This window comes from Acanthopagrus latus, chromosome 23 (assembly GCF_904848185.1).
Source record: "Acanthopagrus latus isolate v.2019 chromosome 23, fAcaLat1.1, whole genome shotgun sequence".
Classification (NCBI taxonomy): domain Eukaryota; kingdom Metazoa; phylum Chordata; class Actinopteri; order Spariformes; family Sparidae; genus Acanthopagrus; species Acanthopagrus latus.
In genome coordinates, this window is record NC_051061.1 from 24841429 (window position 1) to 24868099 (window position 26671).

Consider the following 26671-nt stretch of genomic DNA (forward strand, 5'->3'; position numbering starts at 1 on the left):
TGAGAGGAGGACCGCAGGGCTGAGGAGTTTCCAGCAACAGCAACGGTTTATTCTGATAATCATCAGCACACAAGTGAGTATAAATGACGGCGGTTACACCAGCAGTGGCAGAGCATCAAAGGTTCGGTGTGAATGTGTCCCGGAGCAGTGACAGTGTAATTCAGTTTTAATGATTTGGAGGAAAGTGTTTTGTGCAGCGGGTGTGGCGCCTGGTATTCTGCTGCAGGCGTGTTCCCATCGCGCTCAGGCTGCAGGGAACTGACAGGTATGAGCCTCGCCCACCCAGCGCTCCTCCACTCACTGCACATTTAGTTTTACATGTTTGTTTAAGAGGCGTGTAATCCTGTGTTGTCTGGAGAAAGATTACCTTCTGCACGATGTGAGCAGTGAAAACAGTGAGAAGCTCAGGACGACTCACAGCTGATCTCACCTGACTGAAGACATGCAGAAAGCAGAACATGGTGCAGACTTCAGCCTGTAGCTCAGAAGACTTTTACTTTAGTTCACTTGTGGTCTGGGAACTAGTGATGGGAACGGCAGTTCTTTTTACTGAACTTATTTAGGGACGGTGCGCAATCATTCACGGGAGACGCAGTGCTGCTCTGAGTGGTATACATGCACTAAAATTATTACACAGTGAAAGTGTCCTCTGTGCACAGTAAAATCACTTAACATGATGCTACACGGATGTTAGCAACACAGCGCTAATTTTAGCAGCACGGTTGCTGAACGTGAATCATCTCCTCTGCCCTGGCTGAGTGAGAGACACAGCGGCACTTTCAGCACAGTGTCTGAACGAGAATCACGTCCTCAGCGTCAGTTATCTGCCTGCAGTAGGTTCATGAATCATGAACGAATCACAGCGTGAACGAGAATCACGTCCTCACAGTTCTCTGAGTGAGTTCCACTCCCGGCCGGCATGATCGCGGCTGAGCTCAACTGAACTGAAAAAGGAACGAATCAGTCCATCAAGTGATCCCGTTCACTTCGTTCACTGAAAAGATTTGTTCGTTTGAACGACACGTTCGCGACCGACACAACACTAGTGGGAACAGGAAGTGAACAGTCAGGAAGAGACCACATCTGATCCTGAGAATATATAACAATAATAGTATAACGTGAGGTGCATCAGGGTTCTATCCTGGGCTCCTTTTTATTTTCAGCACACGTTAATGACATGCTGCCTGCAGTGACATGTGGGCTTCTTTATACTCGGCTTCACTCGTCCCCGGAGTGATGTGTGCATGAAATAGTTAAATAGTTAAATCATATGTATGATGGTGTAAATGGCCATGCTTCTGATTATTTATGCTCCAATATAAAAATGATTCACACTCAACACAATCACAATACAAGGGCCAGAGTTCCTTCATGTAAAGTGCCCAGAGTTCAACATGCTGCCACATGTACCGTTGTTTACACTGGTATCTTGTTCTGTCACCACACTTTCAACTTGTCGACGGTCTTTTATGGAACAAGATGACGGATGTATGATGAGTCATGTCTATGCCTGCCCTATTAATGTTTTTACTAGAGATTTATTTTATTGTCTAATAACTTTTAGCATGTGTTACTTTTCTTTGGATTGTGTCTGTTAGCATGTCACTGTTCTTGTTTCTGTCTTTGCGTCTGATGTGTCGACACTGAGGACCATGTTGGAAATAAGTGTTATCACTTTAACATGTTATCCTTTCGATTATGTTTGTCTTCAAATCCAAAGATCAATCAATCAAAAATAAAAGTTCAGGAGGAAAGAAGAAGAGAGCAGACACAGCACTGCAGCCATGTCGAGAGGACGTGTTTCTGTAGCTAACTGAAGTTAGCATCTCTCTGATTCCCTCTGTGACGCCGCCACCATCTTGTAGCTTCTTTACGGCCCACAGTCAGTCTGCAGCCTGATGACAGACACAGTTTAACCTCTACATCTTTATCCTGCCGGCCAGAACCAGACAGAACCAGACAGAACCAGGAAGGCTGTTTACATGACAACAACACATATATTAAAGTTTATGATGTTTAAACAGCAACTAATTCATCTGTAAATGTAAACCTGCATTTCAGAGCTAATGCTGTCGTCTCTGCTAGTGCTACATTGAGTTAGCTCCTACCTGTGCTCAGACACACCTGTAGTTGACCTTCAGCAGACCGACGAGGCTTCAGGGAGTTTATTTGCTTTTTGTGGCGACAAAAGGAAACAACACATTTTCTCCAGCAGCAGATTATGTTTATGAAACACAAGTAAGTACTGGATCACTGGAATCACAGAACTAATGTCACAACACTTGAAGTAACTGGAGTAGTGTAACAGATTACTTTGACAGCAGCTGATCTCCAGGAGCATCTGCTGCTGTTCCAGGATCAGATCGTCTGATCGTCACCTCATTTAAATACATACAGATATTAAACACTGATCTGGGCCACAGCTCCCTCACAGATCACAGATCAGTCAGTGACATGGGTCTTGTGGCCGTTATGATCCATGTGGTGACTCATATTCCGGTCGGTGACTCTCTGATCCATTAATGCTGTTCTGTTATCACAGAACTAATCCGTTCATTGTTTGGACTGAAGAGGTTCTGCAGGACCTGATGTTACTGTAACACCCTGGTGTCGATGTGAGCTTAGACGTTATTGATCTGTTGGGTTTCAACTGGTTTCCTTCTTCAGACAGAAACACAGAATGTGATGGCGACTGATGTGGAACATGAACCAGAACGTGTCCCAGTGGTTCTGATTAATGTTCATGTGTTCTCAAAAAGTTGAATGTTTCAAGTAAGCGGCAGCAAAACGAGACTTTTCTGACAAGATGTTGGGAAAAGTGAGTAAATATCAGAATAATTTGTGCATCTAATGAGATATTGATTTATTAATGAGCCAACTCCTGTGTTGTGCTGTGTTGTGTTGTGTTGTGTTGTGTTGTGTTGTGTTGTGTGTGTTGTGTGTGTCGTGTTATGTTTGAGTCCTCACAACTTCCTCCAGACGAGTTTGTGGCAACAGAATCGCAGATTTTAAGATAAACACGATGTTGATTCACAAACAGGAGAAGAGTTTGTGCTCCAGTTCAGTTGCTGTCACGTAAAGAACTGACAGCTATTGTCTCACACACACACACGCACGCGCGCACACACACACACACACACACTCGCCTCGGGGAAACCTGTCCGGCTGACTCAACCTGCTCCAGCTCGCTTCCACCTGAATCCTCCGCCTGCAGCTCCAACCTTATGTAACTGATGTAACCTGAGAGGGCGGAGCTTATGTGGGCTGCTGTCGCCTGCAGGTACACTCAGGTGTGTCTCTGACACAAAGGCCCATAAATGAGATGCAGAGGTGAAGTTCTGAGATGGAATGTGTTGATTTGTGTTTTTAGTTTGATGTTTTATTAAAAGATTCGCCTCCAGAATATAAAACACGCTGACTTCAGTCGTTACTTGGTCCCGATGAAGCTGATGAAGCTGATGAAGCTGATGAAGCTGATGAAGCTGATGAAGCTCAGTGTGACGTCGACCCGACAGTCAGCATGTCAACATGAACATAAAACACACACGTTGTTCTCATCAGTGTGTCTGGTCATCCAGGCCTCTGTGAGTCCGGACCAGATGTACAAATGAAATACAGAAGCGGCTCCTGACAGTCAGAGGACACCTGTCCATCTGCTGAGGACACCTGTCCATCTGCTGAGGACACCTGTCCATCTGCTGAGGACACCTGTCCATCTGCTGAGGACACCTGTCTGTCTGCAGAGGACACCTGTCTCTCTGCAGAGGACACCTGTCTGTCTGTAGAGGACACCTGTCCATCTGCTGAGGACACCTGTCTCTCTGCAGAGGACACCTGTCCGTCTGCTGAGGACACCTGTCTGTCTGTAGAGGACACCTGTCCATCTGCTGAGGACACCTGTCTGTCTGTAGAGGACACCTGTCTGTCTGCAGGGGACACCTGTCTGTCTGTAGAGGACACCTGTCCGTCTGCAGGGGACACCTGTCTGTCTGTAGAGGACACTGCAGGAAGTGTTTCTGGGTCGCTCTCTTTGTGCCAGTCGACCGTTCACACTGAATTCAACAGCTGTGGAACCAGAACCGCTGAGACGGCTCACAGCAGCAGGTGTAAATGTCAAATGTCTCTGCAAACAGTGATGCTGTTATGTTCGAGTTCCTGACCCACAATGCATCAGTGCATCACCACCATCAGTGAACAGAGGACGCTGTCTGACTGTCACTTCCAGAGAGGGAGGATGTTTTTCAGGGTAAGTTCACTGAAGCCTCGTCAGGAGGGCCGACCGTCACCGTCACCGTCACGCTGTCACATCGTCACATCGTCACACCGTCATGCCGTCACAGCACCACGCCGTCACGCCATCACGCCATCACATCACCACACCGTCACGCCATCACGCCGTCACATTGTCACGCCGTCACATCGTCACACAACAACACTGTCAGACGGGTCGAGAGCTGCCGACATTAACACCAAACAAAACAGTGGAAGCTTTAATTATTGTGACTGTAACAAGCTGTTACTGTCAACATGCAGATCCATGAGGACCAGATCCATGAGGACCAGATCCATGAGGACCAGATCCATGAAGAACAGATCCATGAGGACGTCCTCCAGAGCTGCAGGACCCAGGGGACTCGGGCTTCATGGTCCAGTTACTGGATTAGTTGCGAGGCGCTACGTACCTGCACGTCTGTGAGATGTAATGTTCAGTCATTGCTAACGTCACGTTAGCTTAATGCAAAGCTTTTCATATGAAAGTCAGCTCTTTCCATTTGCAGCAGTTTGAACACAGTGAGTCTGATCCCTGCAGGTGAACACAGGTGACAGGTGTGACGGCCGGAATCTCAGATCTCAGATCAGATCAGTGACGCTGACGTCTTATCAGTTTCTGTTGAAGTTTGTCGGAACAAATTACACTCATGAAGCATGAACTAAATCATAAACCAGACTTAGATAACTCTTCTCCCCCTCCCCCCCCTCCTCCCCCCCCCACTCCCCCTCCTCCTCCTCAGGGTGCGACCTGAATTCTTCGCAGGTTTCTGTAAACCACCTCCGGTGTTTTGTGTTACTCATAAATCTTCTGATCACACACCAGTTTTCGTTCCTCAAGTCACAGAAACCCTGAAGACACATGTTGAATTAATCATAAAACACATTTCATACAGCTGCAGTGTGTTTCTGCAGTCGGCATGTTTCCACCAGATTACATTCATTTGTGAATTTTGCACCTCTGTTAGAGTTCTGCAGACGTCCTGATGCTCCAACATTCAGCAGGAGAAACTCCGTCTCCCTGCAGCTCGACTGTCGACACGTCAGATAAACTGAGTTTTGTTCCAACCTGCCTGTTTAAGAGCTGCTGCACATTTTTACCATAAAAGGAAACGTAAAGGTGATTCTTACCTGCAGCTGCTTCTCTGTGTCCTCAGGTAACAATGAGTTCCATCACAGCCGTCGTGATGGGCTCTGAACCAGATCTGGGAGGTTTTGGGATAATTCAACCTTAAAACTGTCTGAAGGAAACGTGTGTGATCTTTAGTCTGAGATAAACTGATTATTAACAGCATGATTTTATCTTTCACTGTTTTCTCAGTGATGTTGTTGATTTACTGAGTTCATCAGCACGATTTGTCTTTATGTGTAAGGGGGTGTTTGTTTGGTTCAGGCCTCAACAACACAGACAGAAGTCCTCACAGTCCTCCATGAGACATTCAGGTACTGGTGTAGATGTAGAATTACTGATTCATCTTGTTTCCTCCAGTACAGTAACAGAGTTCAGGCTCTGACATGGACTCAGAGTATCAGAGTAAAAAGTCTCCCTCTGAAGGACATTTGTGCTCAAAGCTAACTGAAGCTCACGTCATATTAATACAATTCAAAGACTATTAAAGTTAAAGGTAGAATCAGTAGGATTTGTCCCAGCTGTTCCTGAATGCACCACAAAGACAGTTGATTGTTGAGTCTCATTCCCAGGACGTCAAACAGACACATGTTGGGTTGGTAAAGCGTCCCGAGCAGCAACAAAGAGAGAAAATCAGAAACTCTCTGCAGATACGAGACACTAACACGCCTTTTCTCCACATTCCAGCCTCCCTCTCTGTCTGTTTACGGCTTCTTACGGCTTTTACGTCTTTGTCTCGTCTCGCTGCGTCTGATTGGTCCACATCAGTCTGCTGATGTTGGGAAATAACAAGAATCCAGAATTCACCTCAGATGCATCAAACTAAAGTAACGAGGCTGTTGTGAAGCTGTGAGGAGGAGAAAGTTCAGATGTAGAGAGGAGAAGTAACATAGATACTCAGGTGTGTGTATTTGTACATTTGTGCAGTATTTATACCACCTGCACAGTGAACATGTCTCTGCTGTGAGTTGATGTTCAGTCACTGATTCTCTTTGTTTGCAGGATCGTCAGCTGAAAACAAGACTTTGGTTCCTGACAACTTCTTTTCTGTCATTGTGCAGCAAATAAAAACTGTAACACGCCTCTGAACACGCAGACTGACGGCTGCCAAGTTTCTGCCGCCTGCAGCCATCGATCTGTTAACAGACGGAGTTCCTGCGAACACGCCGAGTTAATGAAGCTCAGCATGTGTCGCTCTGCTGCCGTCAGGCTTCCTGCCCGCCAACATCAGTTCTACATCAGAGCGATCAGGCTCAGCTGACGTTCATCTTCACTCAGCTTTAATTGCTTCCACTGGAAAATGACTGAAGATCAGTGTCCAGAGTGACGTCTTCAAACATCTTCTACTGTCCAAAAACTCATTCTTTTACACTTTAAAGAAAAGAAACAAAATCTCATTTAAGAAGATGAAAACAATTGTTTGATTATTAAAAGTAGTTTGCAATTAATTTTCTTTTAATCGACAAATCTAGTTGTGCAGCTCAGAGTCAAAGTTCACACTCAGTATTTCAGATGTGAACCTGTAACCTCCCTGTTGCCTGAGCTGTGCTGAGCAGCAGAGAAACGCTGACGTTTCCTTTGATTGACGCTTGCAGGGAGTACGACACCAGGCAGGCAGGACGACACCAGGCAGGCAGGACGACACCAGGCAGGCAGGACGACACCAGGCAGGCAGGACGACACCAGGCAGGCAGGATGACACCAGGCAGGCAGGACGACACCAGGCTGGACGACACCAGGCAGGACGACACCAGGCAGGCAGGACCACACCAGGCTGGACGACACCAGGCAGGCAGGACCACACCAGGCTGGACGACACCAGGCTGGACGACACCAGGCAGGCAGGACCACACCAGGCTGGACGACACCAGGCTGGACGACACCAGGCAGGCAGGACCACACCAGGCTGGACGACACCAGGCTGGATGACACCAGGCTGGCAGGACGACACCAGGCAGGACCACACCAGGCTGGACGACACCAGGCTGGATGACACCAGGCAGGCAGGACCACACCAGGCAGGACCACACCAGGCTGGACTACACCAGGCAGACAGGACCACACCAGGCAGGACCACACCAGGCAGGCAGGACGACACCAGGCAGGACGACACCAGGCAGGACGACACCAGGAAGGCAGGACGACACCAGGAAGGCAGGACGACACCAGGAAGGCAGGACGACACCAGGCAGGACGACACCAGGAAGGCAGGACGACACCAGGCAAGATGACACCAGGCAAGATGACACCAGGCAGGACGACATCAGGAAGGCAGGACGACACCAGGCAAGATGACACCAGGCTGGAAGACACCAGGCAGGACCACACCAGGCAGGCAGGACCACACCAGGCAGGCAGGACCACACCAGGCAGGACGACACCAGGCGGGACCACACCAGGAAGGCAGGACGACACCAGGCAGGCAGGACCACACCAGGCAGGACGACACCAGGCAGGCAGGACGACACCAGGCAGGACGACACCAGGCAGGACGACACCAGGAAGGCAGGACGACACCAGGAAGGCAGGACGACACCAGGAAGGCAGGACGACACCAGGCAAGATGACACCAGGCAGGACGACATCAGGAAGGCAGGACGACACCAGGCAAGATGACACCAGGCTGGAAGACACCAGGCAGGCAGGACCACACCAGGCAGGCAGGACGACACCAGGCAGGACGACACCAGGAAGGCAGGACGACACCAGGAAGGCAGGACGACACCAGGAAGGCAGGACGACACCAGGAAGGCAGGACGACACCAGGCAGGACGACACCAGGAAGGCAGGACGACACCAGGCAAGATGACACCAGGCAGGACGACATCAGGAAGGCAGGACGACACCAGGCAAGATGACACCAGGCTGGAAGACACCAGGCAGGACCACACCAGGCAGGCAGGACCACACCAGGCAGGCAGGACCACACCAGGCAGGACCACACCAGGCGGGACCACACCAGGCAGGCAGGACCACACCAGGCAGGCAGGACCACACCAGGCAGGACGACACCAGGCAGGCAGGACGACACCAGGCAGGACGACACCAGGCAGGACGACACCAGGAAGGCAGGACGACACCAGGAAGGCAGGACGACACCAGGAAGGCAGGACGACACCAGGCAGGACGACACCAGGCAGGCAGGACGACACCAGGCAGGACGACACCAGGCAGGACGACACCAGGAAGGCAGGACGACACCAGGAAGGCAGGACGACACCAGGAAGGCAGGACGACACCAGGCAAGATGACACCAGGCAGGACGACATCAGGAAGGCAGGACGACACCAGGCAAGATGACACCAGGCTGGAAGACACCAGGCAGGCAGGACCACACCAGGCAGGCAGGACCACACCAGGCAGGCAGGACGAAACCAGGCAGCACTGAATGATGCAGAATTACAACTCTGATATTCACACAGCGTGTTTCTCAATGCAAAATAGATTCAGCTTTTAAAATGAAATGAATTTGCTTCCTGTCAGATCTTCAGTGAGGTCGGGTCACTTTGGACAGAACGTGAAGACGACAGGAGGGTCAAAGTTCTGTTGATCAGAACTTTCTGTGTGATGACTGAAATAAACTGAATATAAGCAGATATTTCTGAATTTGTGTATTTATGCACTCAATTAATTAATCAATGTTATTGTAATTGTTTCCCACATGTGTAAATTAATATTAAGTCATTTACAGTATTTTATTTATCTTGTTCTCGTCTAAACTTCTGGGAAACTTTTAGTGATGAACTTGAACTGTCTGATGGCAAAACTTTAATGTTTCATGTTGTGTTTCATCCACATCCAGGAGCGACAGTGATGGGCCTGTCGTCGGCATGGCAACAAACATTTTAGATGTTGGACTGATCACACTGTGTGTGTGTGTGTGTGTGTGTGTGTGTGTGTGTGCGCGCGAGTGTGTGTGTGAGTGTGTGTTGTTTTTGTTCTTCATACTTCACATATTGTAGATTTTGTTCTAACAGGCCTCTGAGAAATACCACAGAGTCAAGTTTCTACATGCATCAGCACACACACACACACACACACACACACACACACAGTCGGAGGATGAACTTTATTGATATGTTATATATAGATGCAATTTTGTATCTTCAACTGAACTTGAAGACTTTTAACATCTGAGTGAGGATGATGAGACCCTGAGACACAGCAGGGTTCTGACCCGACACGGGGTGGACACTTGTTAACAGAATATCAGATCTGGGCCACAGGGTCCTGGTCACATGGATCTGCTCTGCAGACGAGCAGTTTCAGTTTATGATCTTTCTTTAATAACCTCTTCTCAGCTGCCAAGTTCCCGTCAATCAATCCAAACTATTCATTCACAGCTTCACATAAATCCTCCAGACGACATGTTCGTCGCTCGCAGGAGGACGAGTCGGACTTTACGAGCTCCGCAGAGCCGAGCGACTTCCTGCTGCTACAACAGTCAGAGATTCATCAACTGTCACTGCAGAATGTAAAACTACACTGAGCCTCCGGTCAGGCCCACAGCTTCACTTAGCGTGTTAGCACGATAACATTTGTTAATCATCTGATGTGATCATTGATTTTTACATCATGTTTGTGTTTCTTCAGTGATATTTGATTTATCTGTGAGTTGTTGCAGTGCACAAACATCCAGAGACACACCTGGATCCTGCTGGGTTTGTCTCTGCAGAGCTTCTGTGACCTTCAACCTCTGCATTTCTGAAGAAGGAGAGGCTGCTACAGATGAGGGCTGTGAATCATTGATCAGTGATTGGTGGAGGGGAGGAGTAATGACCTCAGAGCTCTGAGGGACAGAAGTCACTTAATCTCAAGTCATTCAGAGGAGGGCAGGAGGTCTAGGTGCCCCTGGAGATCTGGTTTACACTAACGACCTTCACAGACAAAAAGAACAATTTGTCATCTCAGGCTTCACCAGAAGGTTTAGGATCACTGCCCATGAGCCGAATCTATATAAGACCTGGACCTGAAGACAGCCCTGGACCAGCTCTGTTGGGCCTACTAAAAATGTACTTGAGTAAATGTACTTAGTTACAATCCATCAGTGTGAATACACAGAGTGATGAACAGTCGTGTGATTATAGAAACTTCAGAAACAGAGTTCAGCCTGTATGAACAAATAAATCTACTTCACATTAACGTCAACTCCACATGAACACATTAAATGTTGGAGCGGCTGGATGAACTCGTGAAGACAGAAGTGCTGTACTAACTTCAACAGAATCCGGGTTTGGACCTGAACACAGACGGAGGGTTGATATGTGTGAACAGAAGATCAAACGTGGCAGAGAGAGTTACGCTCTCTGTGTGGTCCCGACAGGTTCCAACAAGTCCACCATCATCCTGGACTCCAAACCCCTCCACCTGAACGACTACTCCCAGCAGCACTCGTCTCCACCAGCATGAGGCGCTTCACCTCCTCCCTCCCCGACCGTCCGGACCACCACAGAACACACAGAACACACAGAACACACAGAACACACAGACACCTGAGGCACTGACTGTTCACATGCACACTGATATCTGATCCACAGAGTCACATATGATGTTGTTTACTCATGTAAACAACATCATGATGATCAGATTATAAGAAATCTGATCATCACACTTTGTTTTTAAACCAATCTTCTGTTTATGTGAACTGTTAATCTGGTTTCTTCTGTTCTGTCTCTGTGCATGCAGAAAAACGTAAAAGGAACCGGATGTCGATGACACTCAGATGCAGGGAGACAGCGAGCAGGATGCCATGACGACAGGAAGTGATGACTGAGTCATTTAAACACATCAGGTCAGATGATCATCAGATTACTGAGGTCATGTGACCCGCTCAGTGTTGAACTGTGGATCTACTTTATGTCAACGTGCACAAACACAAGTGAACATGCTGTGTTCACCTGTGTTTGTCTCTGCAGGTAGATCTGACACCAGACCCAGACTGACCGGGTGACTGCTGCCCCCTGCAGGCCGCCAAACATGGTTTAATACAGCAACAAGTTTCTACAGTTCTACTCTATTTATTGTTAAATGAAATTGTTATTCTGACACACACTCTTCTGCTGCATCAGTTCTGCTGCTTTAACTTTATTTTCATACAGAAACTTTTACGCTTCTTGATAAATATCCACATTTTTGAAGTACTTCTACTTCATCTTTACTCCACTGCATCTTTAATTCTGTCCAACAGGAGGTTTTGTTTTGATTGTGCTGTTTGAATAATTGCATTGTGTTACAGGTTGTTGCTTCTTTGTCTCCTTATTGATCACAGACTGAAGTAATCTTTAAAATATTGTGACCATGACTTCATCCTTGAAATCAGACGCTCTGCAGTGGAACCGTCAAAGTTCCTGCTGAGACATTTACAGTTTTTTTCCAATTGCTAAAACACAATTTTGCAAACAAGGCTGTTTTTTTTTTTTTTTTTCAAAATTAGGGGTGGGCAAGACTGCAGATTTTGGTATTGATCCGATACCAAGTGATTACAGGGTCAGTATTGCCGATACCGATACTGATACTTTTTACTTGAAAATTCCTGGTCATTGAATGATTTTGTACTTTTGCCTTTAATTAGCTGATCATGATTATGAAAATAATAAAGGTGGAGAGGAGCGCTGCAGATAAAGACTGAGAGATGCTGCAATCACACAAACTCTGTGAAGAAATACAAGTGATTTGCTGAACTTACAGGAGAGAAACTACAACAAAAATATCAATCTCATCGCACTAGTATCGATCCGATACCAATACTCACTTTCGATACTATCGATGTTTGGATGGATCTGCCCACTGCCAGTCAAAATACTTTACACAGTTTACAACCCAAACACCCAGACTGCAAAACACCTCATACATCCTGCAGAATGAAGCACTGCAACCAAAACTACATATAACATTATCAAAATCAAACTGTTGCAGCAGATGTCACACACTTCATTCATATTACCAGATTATTGTCTAACTAGCTACACACTGTTGGACAGAGAAGCACTCTCATCTTTAGCTTTGCCATAATACTAAAATAGTTCACATTGTAAAGAATTCTTCAGGTTGTTCACATGCACAGAAATATTTGCAGATGCACTGACATGCTGCTGAAGCATTTATTATTTCATTCTTCATCAAACAAGTCAGTGCAACATGTGCACAGCAGATGTATTCATGCATGTCGTGTACATTTTCAGCAGTTACCACACAGGCTGAAACTGTGGCACTCATGGTCAAAATGACACATTTTGTCTGCAAAAGGCTCTAACCAGGCCAAAACATTTAATATGTGCAACAAAAGCAAATTTTGCCCTCAAACAACACAACTTGCAAACAAATGAATGAGCTCTTCCACTCAACCATTACACAGCAGACAACAAAATCCAAAATACAGCAGTCAGTGTGAGTCAGTGCACCACTGCTTGTCACTGTAGCCTGTTACTGTTCGTAGCTTTCATGCCATTTGTTGTCACATTTGCCTTTTTGCAAAGAATCGGATCTAGAATCAGAGATGCTCTGATGCAAATTATATTGATTCCACTGATTCTTTTTTCAAACTGTGGCTGAAAACTGAATACTGTAAATATTACTCAAAATACATGGAAACCAAAATAAAATCTATTAGACTATAAGAAATGAAGAAAGCTGGTAGTCTCATAGTCCACAAAACATTTCTGCAGCTTCTCAGCAAGCATTCTCCTGAACAACTGACAGAGCTGAGGACTTGATTTAAAATGTAGGAAAGAAGATAAAGATAAAAGCTATTGCTGTAAAGTATAAAAATCTGTTACTGTAGAGTATAAGAAATAGCCACTATTGATACTCAGTCTCCTCTGTCTTGATGATGGGGACACATGACCTCATCCACACCACATTCAACATCCTCTCTTGCAATGCACCAAGGGAAAAATCTTCTTGCATGCCTCATCCAGCCTTGACATTCCTCTGCACCTATTTCTCACTCTCACCTGCCTCAGAACTCTTCCATCCATGTTGGTGAAGAACAACACAGACGCTGCTCCCTTTAAGGCCTGCAGACTGACTGCTCATTGAAGATTTGTGTTTAGTAGTGTCAAACAGGTGCTTCAGTGATTTCATACTGATGTAGGTAGTTTCTAATAGTAAGGAACAGATGGGCTCTGTTTGGTTACCATAGATAAAACAATGGAGTTTTGACTGCTTGAATGACATCTGTGTTAACTGTTCTGCAAAATGAGGGAAATGTGTCAGTCCAATGAGAAAGGGTTAACACATTTGCAAGAGGTGTCTTGTGCTCTGCTGAGACAGTGATGATGAAAACTGAGTAGATCCCAGTGAGTTTAAGCAGGTCAAAGCAATCAAGAATAACTGTAGTGTGTTAGCAACTGGAAAAAACTGTAATCACTGTGATTCTGCTGCCACCTGCTGCTCAAACACAAACACAGCTTCATCTTCACGTCAGTCCTGAATGAGGCCGTCTTGTTTTACAGTTTTTTTTTCCAGTTGCTAACACACTAACACGACATGCATAACACAAATATTTAAACAGACACACAAGGTTCTCTACATGAGACACAACAATCTGAGATAAAGTCACATGTTTGCCATTCAAAATGACACTACACGAGCTGACTGGCCACTATATGTGCCACCTGGCCAAACAGGTGTTACTGTAATTGTTACCACTTCAACCAGGAAGTCAGCACTAACAGACCACAGGTGAGCTCTTTTTTTTCCAACAACAATGAAAGACGTTGCAGAGAGAGGAAGAGGAGGAAGAGGGAGAGGCGGAGCTGGTAGAGGAGCTCATGGCCAGAGAAGAACAACTTTCAGAAGAAATCAGAGCGACCTGAGTTCGCTCCAATGTAAATACATCTGCTGTGCACATGTTGCACTGACTTGTTTGGTGAAAAATAAAAAAATAAATGCTTCAGCAGCATGTGTGTGTATCTGCAAATGTTTCTGTGCATGTGAACAATGGATCACTGCCCATGAGCCGAATCTATATAAGACCTGGACCTGAAGACAGCCCTGGACCAGCTCTGTTGGGCCTACTAAAAATGTACTTGAGTAAATGTACTTAGTTACAATCCATCAGTGTGAATACACAGAGTGATGAACAGTCGTGTGATTATAGAAACTTCAGAAACAGAGTTCAGCCTGTATGAACAAATAAATCTACTTCACATTAACGTCAACTCCACATGAACACATTAAATGTTGGAGCGGCTGGATGAACTCGTGAAGACAGAAGTGCTGTACTAACTTCAACAGAATCCGGGTTTGGACCTGAACTATTTTAGTATTATGGCAAAGCATCCTGAAGATGAGAGTGCTTTTCATTATGTCCAACAGTGTGTAGCTGGTTAGACACACATCTGTAATATGAATGAAGTGTGTGCCACCTGGTGCAACAGTTTGATTTTGATAATTCTACATGTAGTTTTGGTTGCAGTGCTTCATTCTGCAGGATATATGAGGTGTTTTGCTGTTTGGGTGTTTGGATTTTTGAATTGTGTTCAGTATTTTGATAAAACCAGCTGAGTTTGCAAAATTGTGTTTGTAAATATGCAGAGTGAAGTCTAACAGAGAGGGAGGTTTTTCTAACCATTTGCTTTAAATGAAGTTCCTTCTGCCTTTCACACATGAAGTTCATCGACTCAAACAAGAGTCAACAGGACACAATCGTTTATCCTCGTCACATTTATTTTCAGATTAAAATGTTCAAATGAGATCTTTTTTTATAAGACAGAGACTGACAATATGATGAGACATGACCACATGAGAAGAATAAAGTTTATAATAAAGAGAACAAACATGTAACCTACAGCGTGATTATATCATTATATATAATATATCATAAACCAGTGAGGAAACACCACAGAAGATATCTCGAGTGACAGAACATGAAACTGAGGTTCTGATTATTAAAAACAAGTTGCTGCAAAATCAATAAATCTTCAGGATTTTTAAAATTGATTCTTTAAAGTTAAAACAAACAGGAAGCATTCAAGACTTTTGGGGGGGAAATTTAAAAAACTGAATAAAACACACAAGCACAATGATTTATATATTTGTATAAGTCGGTGGTGAGAAGTGACTGAGTACATTTACTCGAGTACTTTCAAGGTACCTCTACTTGAGTATTTCCACTTATGTTACTGTGTAGTTCTACTCCACATTACAAAGAAACATGTCAGACAAAAAGAAATTATTCTGTATCGAATGCTTTTAGTTTTGATGCTTTCAGCAATTTTGTGCTCATGTATCCCATTATTTTACTAGTAGTGGAGTATCAATACTTCTACTTAAGTAAATGATCTCAATACTTTCCCCACCACTGCTATTATTATGTTATCTGTGAAGGAGTGCAGGTGTTACCAGGTGTGATTAGGTGTGTTCAGGTGTGTTCAGGTGTGTTCAGGTGAGTTCAGGTGAGTTCAGGGTTAAAGCATGGTGTCACTCTGCTCCGGCACTTTTCACCCCAAACCCTGTGGACAGCCACCGCTGGAGGAGAGGAGAGGTGCCTGCAAGGGAGGGAATATTATTTATTATCATAAACTGTGTTTTCACTGTGAGAGAAATAGTCCTACAATGTTTAAGTCAGGAGACAAAGACGCTGACAACTTTATAATGACGTATTTTCACAGTGTGATGTTTCATTAGTTTGATGACAAACTGATGAAACATTAATTGTGATTCATGACACAGTTCAGACAGGATCAATACTTTATCTGACTCTCTTCAATCACTACAGACAAAGGTTTGATCAGTAAGGTCCATGAAGGGAACAGGAAGGGGCGGGGCTTCAGCCCTCTATTTCATCCTTTTGACACAGTGTCAACACAAAGCAGCTGTGCTCACCTGCAGTCTGTTGTTGTTGTTGTTGTCTCTGTCTGTCCTGACTTCTCTCCCTCCCTGCTGCTGAGATCGACAGAGCTGCCATCTTACAAACGCTGATCCTCTCCTTGATGCCTCCAGCTCCGCTGCCGGTGCTCCTGATTGGCCGGTCGCTGCTGCTAATGACCCTCCCACCCGCACTGTTGGTCCTCCCTGACCCAGAGGAGCTACTGCTGCCCATGCTGACACTCATCTTCCCGCCAGGGCTCGGGGCTCTTTGGCTGCCAATTGCCCCCCCAGCACCTGGTCGTCCTGTACTCCCCACGCTGCTCCTATGTGCTGAAGCTGAGCTGTAGACAGGCTTCCATTCACCGCTGCCAGTACTAGCGTATCTCCCCGAGGTGCTAGTCCTGTGGCTCCCAGACGAGCCGCTAAGCCTGCCACTACTACCTGAGCCACTTAACCTACCACCACTACCGACGCTGCTGCTACGCCTGACAACACCACCTGAGCTGAGCCGACCAACACTACTGAGTCTTTGTCTGCTACTTGTGAGGCTGCTTGGCGGACTGATTATTTGGTTATGACTCGTTCCACTGACCCTGTCTGCGCCACTGGCACTACTCAAATGTCCAGAACTCCCACCATAAACTCTCCACTCTCCACTCCCTCCACTACCAAACCGCCCTCCCACTGATCCTGGTGGGCTTGTCACTAGCTTTGCATCTGCTGGGATTTCTTCCCTGTCTGCTTTGGGTAAGTTATTGCTGCCAGGCCAGCTGCTCATACGTCCAGAGCTCCCACCATAGACTCTCCACTCTCCACTCCCCCCACTGCCTCCACTACTAAACCTCCCTCCTCCTTGTGATCCTGGTGGGCTAGTAGGTAGTTTTGCAACCACTGATGTTACGTCTTCCCTGTCTGCTTTGGGTAAGTTATTGCTTCCAGGCCAACTGCTCATACGTCCAGAGCTCCCACCATAGACTCTCCACTCTCCACTGCCTCCACTGCTGAACCTCCCCCCTCCTTGTGATCCTGGTGGGCTAGTAGGTAGTTTTGCAGCATCTGATGGAATGTCCTTCCTGTTTGCTTTGGGTAAACTTTTGCTGCCAGCCCAACTGCTGATACGTCCAGGACTCCCACCATAGACTCTCCACTCTCCACTCCCTTCACTGCCAAACCTTCCTTTTTCTGGCGGACTTGTTGCAAGGAGCACTGATGTGCTTTCCTCACTCCTTGTCCTGTGTAAGCTGTTTCCACTTCCTCTGCTTCCAAATCTCACTGTTTCTTGCGGGTTTGTTGCAGGATTTGGGGTCACTGATGAGCCTTTTTCTTTTCCTTTGCTGGTTAAGCTAGTGCTACCATGAACCATCCACTCTGCACTTCCTCTACTGCTGAATCTCCCTCTTTCTTGCTGGCTTGTTGTTCCTGACAGGCTTTCTTTGCGCCCTGTCTTGGGTGAGCTCATTGGTTTATGCCCCAGAATGCCCCCATAAACCATCAGCTCTCCACTGCCACATCGGAATCTATCCTGTACCTCTGCATTCACAGAAACTCCTGCATTGCCACTGACTTTACCTGATGAACTAGTTGCTATACCACTGTTGCTAGTAGTAATACTTCCTGAAGTAGTTGCCACACTGCTAATGGTAGTTCCTGCTTTTGCAGGGACACTACCAAAGCTAGCAGATTTATAAGTCTCTTTCTGATTTTCCGAACCATACCTGCATTCTGGACTGCCACCTTGATTCTGGACAGCCTTGTTATCTGCTGTGCCTCCAAGTTGAAGGCTGATTCCTTCACCGGTAGGTTTACGATTGATTGTACCATTTACAGTACCTCTACTTTCTTTACTACCTTCAAATGATCCAAAGCACAAACTGTCCACATCTCTCACTGAAATGCTGACTTTTCCATTTCTGTCCTGTTCTGGCAAACCCTGATCTTTACCAAACGACAGGGACTGGCCTTCCTCTTTTGTCGAGAGAAGGTATTTTTCAACTGGTCTCACAACTGCATTTGCCTCAGTTAGACACAAGGATACTTCTTCATCTTCTTCTATCCCATTTGGACTCAGACACGTGTTAGCCTCAACTGGACTGAAACATTGTTCTGAGTCATTTGGACTCAAAAGAGAATCAGGACTTGTAATATGCTCTTCGAGATCAACTGGACGAAATATTTGATCTGTGGTACTCATTAACAACTCTTTTTCAATGAGGCTCAGACATACGTCTGGCTTTGTTGGGCTTGCAGATACATGAGCCTCTCTTGGATTTAGCAGCTCTTCAGTGTCGGAAGAACTCAAAGCCACAACAGAATCTGTTCCACCTGCACACTTTTTTGACTGATTGCCCATATTAGTAGAGTCGTCCTTAACCTTGTTTGTATCATGAAAACCAATGAGTACTTTCCTCTTGTCCACCTCTGATTCTACTTTCCTCAAACGCTCTATACTTGCAGTTTTACTCTCAAAGTCATTGATGTCTGGACTGCCAGATGATCCTATCTCTGCATCTTCTATGAGTTTGTTTAATTCACTATTGGATGCATTAGACAATGCCAAACTCTGTTCTAAGCTTGGGACAAACAAAGTACTTTCCACTTGGACTACTTCTCCCTTCATCTCTGGTCTTTCTACATCCTTGTTATCCATCACAGTCAAGTCACAGGAGACTTTACCCTGAGCCTCCTCAGACCTAAGAATTACAGATTCACGGAACACAGATGCTGTAACCCCAACTTCCCCTCCATTCCCAAATGCTTCTGTTCGAGTCTCCAGACCCAAAGACACAACCTGCGCAGATTCCTGGTTCTTAGCCTCGATTGAACCATCTGTGCAGTTAATTTGAGTTGAAATCAGTGTTTCTGCCTCTTTCTTTGCCTCCGCAGCAGTTTGTTTGCTGGGATCACTTTTTGCTGTATATGTCAAATCTGGTCCTTGCTGTATTGTTGGTTCTGCACAAAGGGTTCTTGTGATCACCATTTGAATGTTTGTTCCTGTTTTAGTAACCTGCAAATCTGGCTCTGTGGAGGTTTCTTTGGATGCAAGGGTTTCTGGCTTTGCCTGAACAGCAACACTCCTGACTGAGTGTGTGTCAGGAACCAATGCAATGGTACCTTGTGCAGTTTTACTCTCAAGGTTGACATTGCTGTCTGGGATACTGGACGAAGCAGTTGCGATGCTGGACCTTGTATCTACATACTCTATGAATGTGTTTTCTTCATTGGGGACAAGCAAAGTACCTTCTACTTCTTCTCGCTTCTTTTCTTGTCTTATTACTTCCTCAGTTAACAAAGTCAAGTCACCAGAGAACTCGTCCTGAGTCTTCTCAGACTTAAGAGTTTGGGATTCAGAGACAACGGATGCTGTAACCACAATTTCTCCTGCATCCCCGACTGCTTCAGTTGGAGACTTCAGACTCATAGATACAACATCTGCAGGATCCTGGCACTTGGCCTCAATGGAGCCCTCTGTGCAATTACTTTGAGTTGAAATCACTGTTTCTATCTCTTTCTTTACTTCTGCAACAGTTTGTTTGCTGGGATCACTTATTGCTGTATACGTCATATCTGGTCCTTGCTGTACTGCTGGTTCTGCACAGAGAAGGGTTCTGGTGATCACTGTTTGAATATTTGTCCTTGTCTGATTAGCCTGCAAATCTGCCTCTGTAGAGGTTTCTTCAGATGCAAAGGTTTCTGATTTTGCCTGAACAGCGGCATGCCTGACAGATTGTGTGTGAGAATCCGATGCAATGGTTCTTTGTGTAGTTTTACTCTCTTTGTTATTGGGACTACTGGATGGAGCAGTTGTGGTGCTTGACCTTGTATCTGTATCCCCTATGACTTTGTTGTTTACACTGGGCACAAGTAAAGTACGTTCTACTTCTACTGCTCCTTCTTCTTGGTTCCTCCCTTGTCTTTCTACTTTCCTGTTATCCATCCGAGTGAAGTCACCAGAGTCCTTACCCTGAGCCTCTGAAAAAACAAGACTTCGAGATTCAGAGGCAGCTGATTCTTTGATGGCAAGTTCCCTTGCATCCACTACAACTTCTGTTGGAGTCATCAGTTTCAAAGACTCAACCTGTTTAGATTCCTGATTCTTGGTCTGGATGGAGTCCTCTGTATAATTAATTTGAGTTGATATCATAGTTTGTGTTTCTTTCTTTACTTCTGCAGCAGTTTGTTTGCTTGGATCATTTATTTTTGTATGTCCCATATTCGGTCCTTGCTTTACTTCTGGTTCTGCACAAAGAAGGGTTTTGGTGATCACTGTTTGAATGTTTGTCTCTGTTTTAGTAGCCTGAAAATCTGCCTCTCTGGGGGTTTCTTTGGATGCAAACGTGTCTGGTTTCACCTGAATAGTGGTACTCGTGATAGATTCCATTTCAGGAATCAATGTGATGGTTCCTTCAGTGGTTTTAGTCTCAACATTGTCATTGCTGTGTGGGCTACCGGAAGAAGCAGTTGCAATGCTGGACCCAGCGCTGGAATCTGTATCTTCTAAGATTTTGTTTTCTTCACTGGGTGCAAGCAAGGTACCTTCTACTCCCCCTACGTCTTCTTCTTGCTTCTTTTCTTGTCTTTTTACTTCAAGAGTCATATCACCAGAGAGCTGAGCCTGAGCCTCCACACACCTAAGAACTTGAGAGTCAGAGACAATGGATGCGCTAACAGCAATTTCCCCTTCATCTCTGACTGCTTCTGTTGGAGTCTTCAGACTCAAAGACACAACTTCTGCAGGATCCTGGTTCTTAGCCTCAAGGGAATGCTTGGTGCAAATAATTTCAGCTGACACCACAGTTTCTGTCTCTTTGTCTCTGTGATCAGTTGTGGTTGTATGTGTTTTGGAATGTGATCCTTGCTTTACTTCTGGCTCAGCACATATAATGTTTCTGCTGATGTCTGTCTGAATATTTGTCTCTGATTTATTAGCCTGCAAAACAGCTTCTAGACTAGTTGGTTTGGAAGTGAAAGTTTCTGGTTTTAAACTTGAACCCTGAACTTCAGCACTCCCGACAGATTGTGTTTCAGGAAACAACTTGCTGATTCCTTGTGCAGCATTTGTCACCAGTTTAGAATCTTTGACAATGACTCTCTGGTCTTTACCTTGGCTGACCTGGGTACTAACAATGGATGAATTCCTCAAATCATGATTTTTATCTTCACCTGGGCTGCTCTGCCTGTTGATTTTCCTTTCGGGAATAGCTGCTGTTCTCTGGTTTTCAGACTTTTGGAATGAGCTGGTCCAGTTTGAAGTATTAATCGATGTCACCGGTGTGTTGTTTGGATATTGGTTGTGGACCCTGATTGCGTGTACTATGGTCACTGTTTCTGAAAGTGGGGCACCGATAGGTGTTTGTCCAACCGTATAGATGTGGCCTCTAGAGACAGCCTGAACCCCAGTCATTTTGAGACTTCCTCCCTGAGCACTGGCTGCTTTGTTCACTGTGAAGTTTCTCCTGAGGGGAGAGGGGCTTGTTGAAACACAGAAGGATGTGACGTTAGCCACAGAGTTTGGGTGAAGACTTGAGACCCTGTGAAAAAATTATAACGACAAAAAAATAAGAATGAGAGGAATTTCCTAGGAATCCCAATTAGGACGCAAAAGACCACGTAATAAATAGATATTATGATTGGTAGGCTGCTTGAACTGTCACTGTTGGAGAATTTAACACGTATGTTAGCCTATTGGAGAGGCTATTCAGTTATCATCATCTCATACCGCTTTGGGCTCAGTCCATCCAGCAGTCTCCTGTAGTCTTGTATCTCAGTCTCCAGTCTGGTTGTGATGTCCAGCAGGGTCTGCTGGTCTGCAGCCTGCTGAGCTGTAGCCTGCAACACTGAGTCCAGGTCCCAGCACAGACTGTCTGCTCTCTGCTGAAGGACTTCCAGCTGCTGGACAAAGGACTCGTTCTGGTCCAGACCAGAGGCCTCCAACACTATGTTCTACAGACAGACAGACAGATAAACAGGACCGATGCTGCCTGTTAGCATTTTGTGCCTGTTGGTCCTTCTTCTGCTGATTTATCAAAACAAAATCACCAGACTCCATTAAAGAATTCAGTGATTTTAGATTTAGAGCGAACAGATTCTGAATCATTGTGTCCTTGTTGTAAATTCAGCATTAAATGTTTCAGCTGAAGTTGTTTGTCTCCTTGTAAAAAGTGTCAGTTTGTGGCAGCATGTCTGTACCAGCCTGTCTGCTTCTGTGTCTAAAGTGCTAAAGTCTTACCTGCCAACACTGATCAGCTGTTTGAACACACTGTTTACACTGATTTCACCATTTACACTCCATTTATGAAAGAAGAAACATGTTATTGATCTAAACATGTCACGTTACAAAGACACTAAACAGGAACAATATAGGCGACTTCTTTGTCCCCGTGGAGAAAGTCCCCAGACTCCCTTAACAAATGTGTCAGTTTAGTGAGTTGTTGAGTTGGAGACACTTTATAAACTCTGTGAAACTCTGTCTCTGACTCATTCTGCATTATTTGGACCTTCTTGTTAATTCAGCAAATGATCTACATGAACTTCTTTCTGTCTTTGAGTAGAAACATGGAGTCTGTTTGTCTCAGTGATGGACGGGTTTGTTTGTTGGGGAAGTGACATCTGATCACAAGTGGTCACTCAAACCACAATTCAACGATGTCTGAACAGATTCTATGTTTGTGTGTTAACATCCAACATCCATTTTCAAAGTCTAGTACTTTTCTCTCACCAGAGCCTGGAGTTGTCTCAGCTCTTCTTCAAGACTCGCTGCTGTTCTCCTCAGTTCCTCCAGCTCGGCCTGAATGACCTCTGACTCTGCTGGAGGGTCAAAGGTCACCTCAGGAGAACTCAGCATGGATACCTGAACACAACACACCTGATTAGATGCTGTCTGTACACATTATAAACCCTCTCAGATGGAGAACCGTGCTTAAAGAATATTTAAAACTGATGTTGTTGATGTTCGTCCACCTGGGTGTTGAACCAATGCTCGCTCTGGTTCTTGTCGAGCAGCGCCACACTCGTGTGTCTCAGATGGTCCAGCTGCTGGATCAGGTCTAACGTCTGGGCAGGATGCATCTCCACAGTGATGCCTCCTGACATCTGGGACAGGACAACCTGCATGTCCTGGACAGGTAAACAAAAACATGATATGGATGCAGTTTGTTCATTTGAATAATCCAGGTGAGTGTTTCATTTTCTTACCTGTTGGTGTTGTATCTGCAGGCCCGTCAGTTGTTGCGATTGGTCGTTCAGCAGACTTTGGATCTCCGGCAGTTTGTGGACCTGCAGCTCCTCCTTCAGCAGCCTCAGGTCATTAAGCTCCGCCTCCAGATAGCCACGGCGCTCACGTTCCTTTTCAGTCCTGTACACACAGCAGGGGATGAAGATGGGAAATATAGATGTGCTCTGTATGTGCATGCTGAAGGTGTGTGCATCTACCTGACGTTGAAGTCAAAGATGGTGAGCTCTGTACTGAGCAGCTGCAGCTTCACCTGAGCCTGGGCCGAGAGACAATCACTGATCTGCACGTAAGAGAAGAAGAGAGGAACAGTTACACTACAACAGTTACACTGCTTCTACAGTTGTACAGTTGTTGTGGCCAGAGTCAGAGGGCGTGGACTAGAGTCATACATCTGGGACTGCAGTCATACATCTGAGACTGCAGTCAGACTCTAGTCAAGAGATGCGCTTGACTTTTAATTAAATACCAGCTTAAGTCGGAAGGAATCGACTCGCTCTTCAACTTCTAAAAACTGTGGGCAGCTTTGGACTTGTTGATCTTGATTTGGGACTTGGTCTTCTTAACACGACTGAGGACTTGTTGGTCTTGGGTTTGATCTTGACTCTTGACTTGTTGGACTTGGTTTTCAGGTGGACGTGGGGGTTGGTTTGTGATTATGAACTTGATTTGGGACTTTTTGTGCTTGTTGGTCTTGACTTTTTGGGATTTGAAATTCGTCATTTTAGATTTTGACTCAGTACTTGTTCGTCTTGCAGTAGAAAAACATCAAACCATCGTGTACCAGATGATTTGAATAGGTGCAGTGAATATACTGGTTGGTGTTGAACAACAGAAAATCTTTGTGTCTGTGTTTTAATTGTTACGTTCCTGTTTGACCAGAAGAGGACAGGAAGTCACCAGAACAAATTAAATGTCAAGCTGCTCTCAGACTTGTTGAACACACTCCTCAGACTCACTTTGTGTCCTCGAGGCAGAATCTTTTTGTCTGTTCGGAGATAATTGGTCATTTATAAAAACACTGTTATTGTTAGACTATATGTTAAAGTTCAGACTTAATCTCTGACATTTCAGAAGTGAGTCAGACTCGTCTCAGCCTGTCCGACCTTTAAAGAGACACACGAGAGCTAAACGAGTTGCAACCAGCCTGAACTTTAGCATCATCCCTGAATCTGAACTGTTCAGAACTCTGTTTGGTCCTGATTATAATCCACGTTCAGCCCCAGGACAAAAAGGGGTTTGACTGTGTGTCATGTTCAGGCGCTGTTTGTCTTCATTTATGCTGTTAAAATAACATCTGCAGTGGTGGAGGAAAGATTCAGTTCACTCACTTACAGAAACCAGAACCAGTACTTACAAGTACTCTATTGTGGTTGTTATGGATTATTTGATTATTTCAGTGAACTGTGAATTACATTTGATTAGTTTTGTGTATTCATTTGTGTGGTTAGGTTGTTTGTACTTGTGTGTCTGTGACAGGGTGCTGAGCTGACCTGGTCCTGCAGCAGGGACACTGTGCTCAGGTGTCCGTCCAGCTCTCTCAGCTCTCCAGGACACTTCTTGTCCAGCTCCTCCTGGATCTGACACTCCAGCTTCTGATTGGCCGCCTCCAGACACTGGACCTGCATCAACCAATCAGATGAGACGAGAAATGATCAGCTGTGATGATGATGTGTTTGTTGCTGTGTTGATCTTCAGCACAGACTGAACCTCTGCTCCTTCGATGGGTTTGTTTCGTCTTTTCTAACTTCCTTTACTACTTTATTTCCCATGATGCATCATTAAAATGATCATTTATTGATTTTGCACCTGGAGGAACATAAACAAAACTGTGGATGCTTCAGTTCATTCACTCCTTTTAAAAATCTGCCACTTTTGTGGAAATAAACGTCAGAAGTTAAAGTTCTCAAAATCTTGCGGAGGCTGAATGTTTTAGTTTGTGTAGAACTCGACTGAGACGTCTGCCTTCTTTTAGCGTTCTTAATAATATTATAATTTACAGAACTATAGTCAAATTTCCACCTCACTCACCAAAGAAATATAAAAGCAGAACTCCATTAAGAAATGTGATGTTTTTATGTTTACCTGCTCTTAGACCTTAATTAATCCTCACTTATGAATTTCAGGTTAATTGCGGTCTTCAGTTCTGTTGTTAGATCCATCTGGTAGTCATCACTACACAAACACTGTGCCTGATTCAGCCCATTCAAAACTCCATTTAAAGATCTGCAACTATTATGTTTGCGTGATCAAAACATGTTGGTTCTTTACATAGTTCAGCTTTGGAATAATAAAACACAAGCTGAACCCAGTCGAGGCAGAACTCCATTAAGAAATCTGGTATTTTAATGTTTCCTTGCTCTTTAAACTATAATGAATCTTCATTTGTGATTTTTAGTTTAATTGTGGTGTTTGTTAGCTGTTGGTGAGTCATCAGCTGTTTCACCTGTTTCATCAAACAGTAAAAAGCAGATGTAAAGACAAGAACTCTTAAACACAGTCAGTTGCTTCCGTCCATTCAAAACTCCATATAAAAATCTACTACTTTCATGTTGTGTTGATAGTTAAAACATTTAGGCTCATTACTGACATGTTGACTTAACTTGGAATTACAACACACAAACTATTTCAGGCAACTTCAGTCAAAACAAACTGATTATTTAATCTGTTGTTTTTAATGTTTGTCTGCTTTTAAAACGATCTTTAATCTCGTCTGTGGATCTCAGTGTGTGTGTGCTGGTGTGTGTGCTGTTGGGTCCGTCAGCTGTATGAGCAGTCAGGTTTTCATCTCATGCATTGAAGAATCAGAAGCAGAAGTGAAATCTCAAAACAAACACAGCGCCTGCGTCTGACACGCAAAACTCCATTTAAAAACCTGCAACTTTTATATTCTCTTGATCTTTAAAACATACTGACTCTGCGCTTATGTCAGTTTGAGGCATTAATGATCATCTCGTCACAGTCTCAGGTTAACTGAAGTGTTTTTGTGCAGTTGTTGGATCGATCAGGACAGTTTGTGTTCCTACCTGCTGCAGGTACGATGCCAGCCTGCTGTTCAGCTGCTGCATGGTGGCTTTCTCTGTGGACAGACAGAAGCTCCTGCTGCTGTCCAAAGCATCAGCAGCAACAGGAGCTGTGCTGTAATGGACCGAACCTCCAGATGCATGACGGACCCGGTAACCCACAGCTGCCTGGGTCGCTCTGCTGGCTCGGAGAAGCTGCCACGGTGACAT

The 26671-nt window shown here is 45.1% G+C and overlaps 2 protein-coding genes across 2 annotated transcripts; both read right to left on the reverse strand.

Moving 5' to 3' along the window:
• Positions 1–15139: 15139 nt before the first annotated feature.
• LOC119013357 (hornerin-like) lies at positions 15140–19477 on the reverse strand. The gene is made up of 2 exons (XM_037087796.1): positions 16226–19477; positions 15140–15888 (listed from the first exon to the last, which is right to left on the reverse strand). Exons 1-2 carry the CDS (start codon positions 19185–19187, stop codon positions 15821–15823), a joined length of 3030 nt encoding a protein of 1009 aa, XP_036943691.1. The 5' UTR covers positions 19188–19477; the 3' UTR covers positions 15140–15820.
• A 2424-nt stretch (positions 19478–21901) lies between these two features.
• On the reverse strand, positions 21902–26671 carry LOC119013824 (keratin, type I cytoskeletal 19-like). Its single transcript, XM_037088695.1, has 7 exons — positions 26465–26671; positions 24932–25060; positions 23639–23721; positions 23402–23561; positions 23168–23323; positions 22926–23057; positions 21902–22150 (listed from the first exon to the last, which is right to left on the reverse strand). The coding sequence occupies exons 1-7, from the start codon at positions 26669–26671 to the stop codon at positions 21902–21904; spliced, it is 1116 nt and encodes a 371-aa protein (XP_036944590.1).

Coding starts and splice junctions, on each gene's coding strand:
- LOC119013357 (XM_037087796.1), bottom strand. CDS start 19,187: ATGGTGATCACAAGAACCCTTTGTGCAGAACCAACAATACAGCAAGGA. Junction 15,889..16,225: donor ACAACAACAACAGACTGCAG/GTGAGCACAGCT, acceptor CCTCCCTTGCAG/GCACCTCTCCTCTCCTCCAG.
- LOC119013824 (XM_037088695.1), bottom strand. CDS start 26,671: ATGTCACCGTGGCAGCTTCTCCGAGCCAGCAGAGCGACCCAGGCAGCT. Junction 23,562..23,638: donor ATCTTTGACTTCAACGTCAG/GTAGATGCACAC, acceptor CTGTGTGTACAG/GACTGAAAAGGAACGTGAGC. Junction 22,151..22,925: donor TGAGACAACTCCAGGCTCTG/GTGAGAGAAAAG, acceptor GTCTGTCTGTAG/AACATAGTGTTGGAGGCCTC.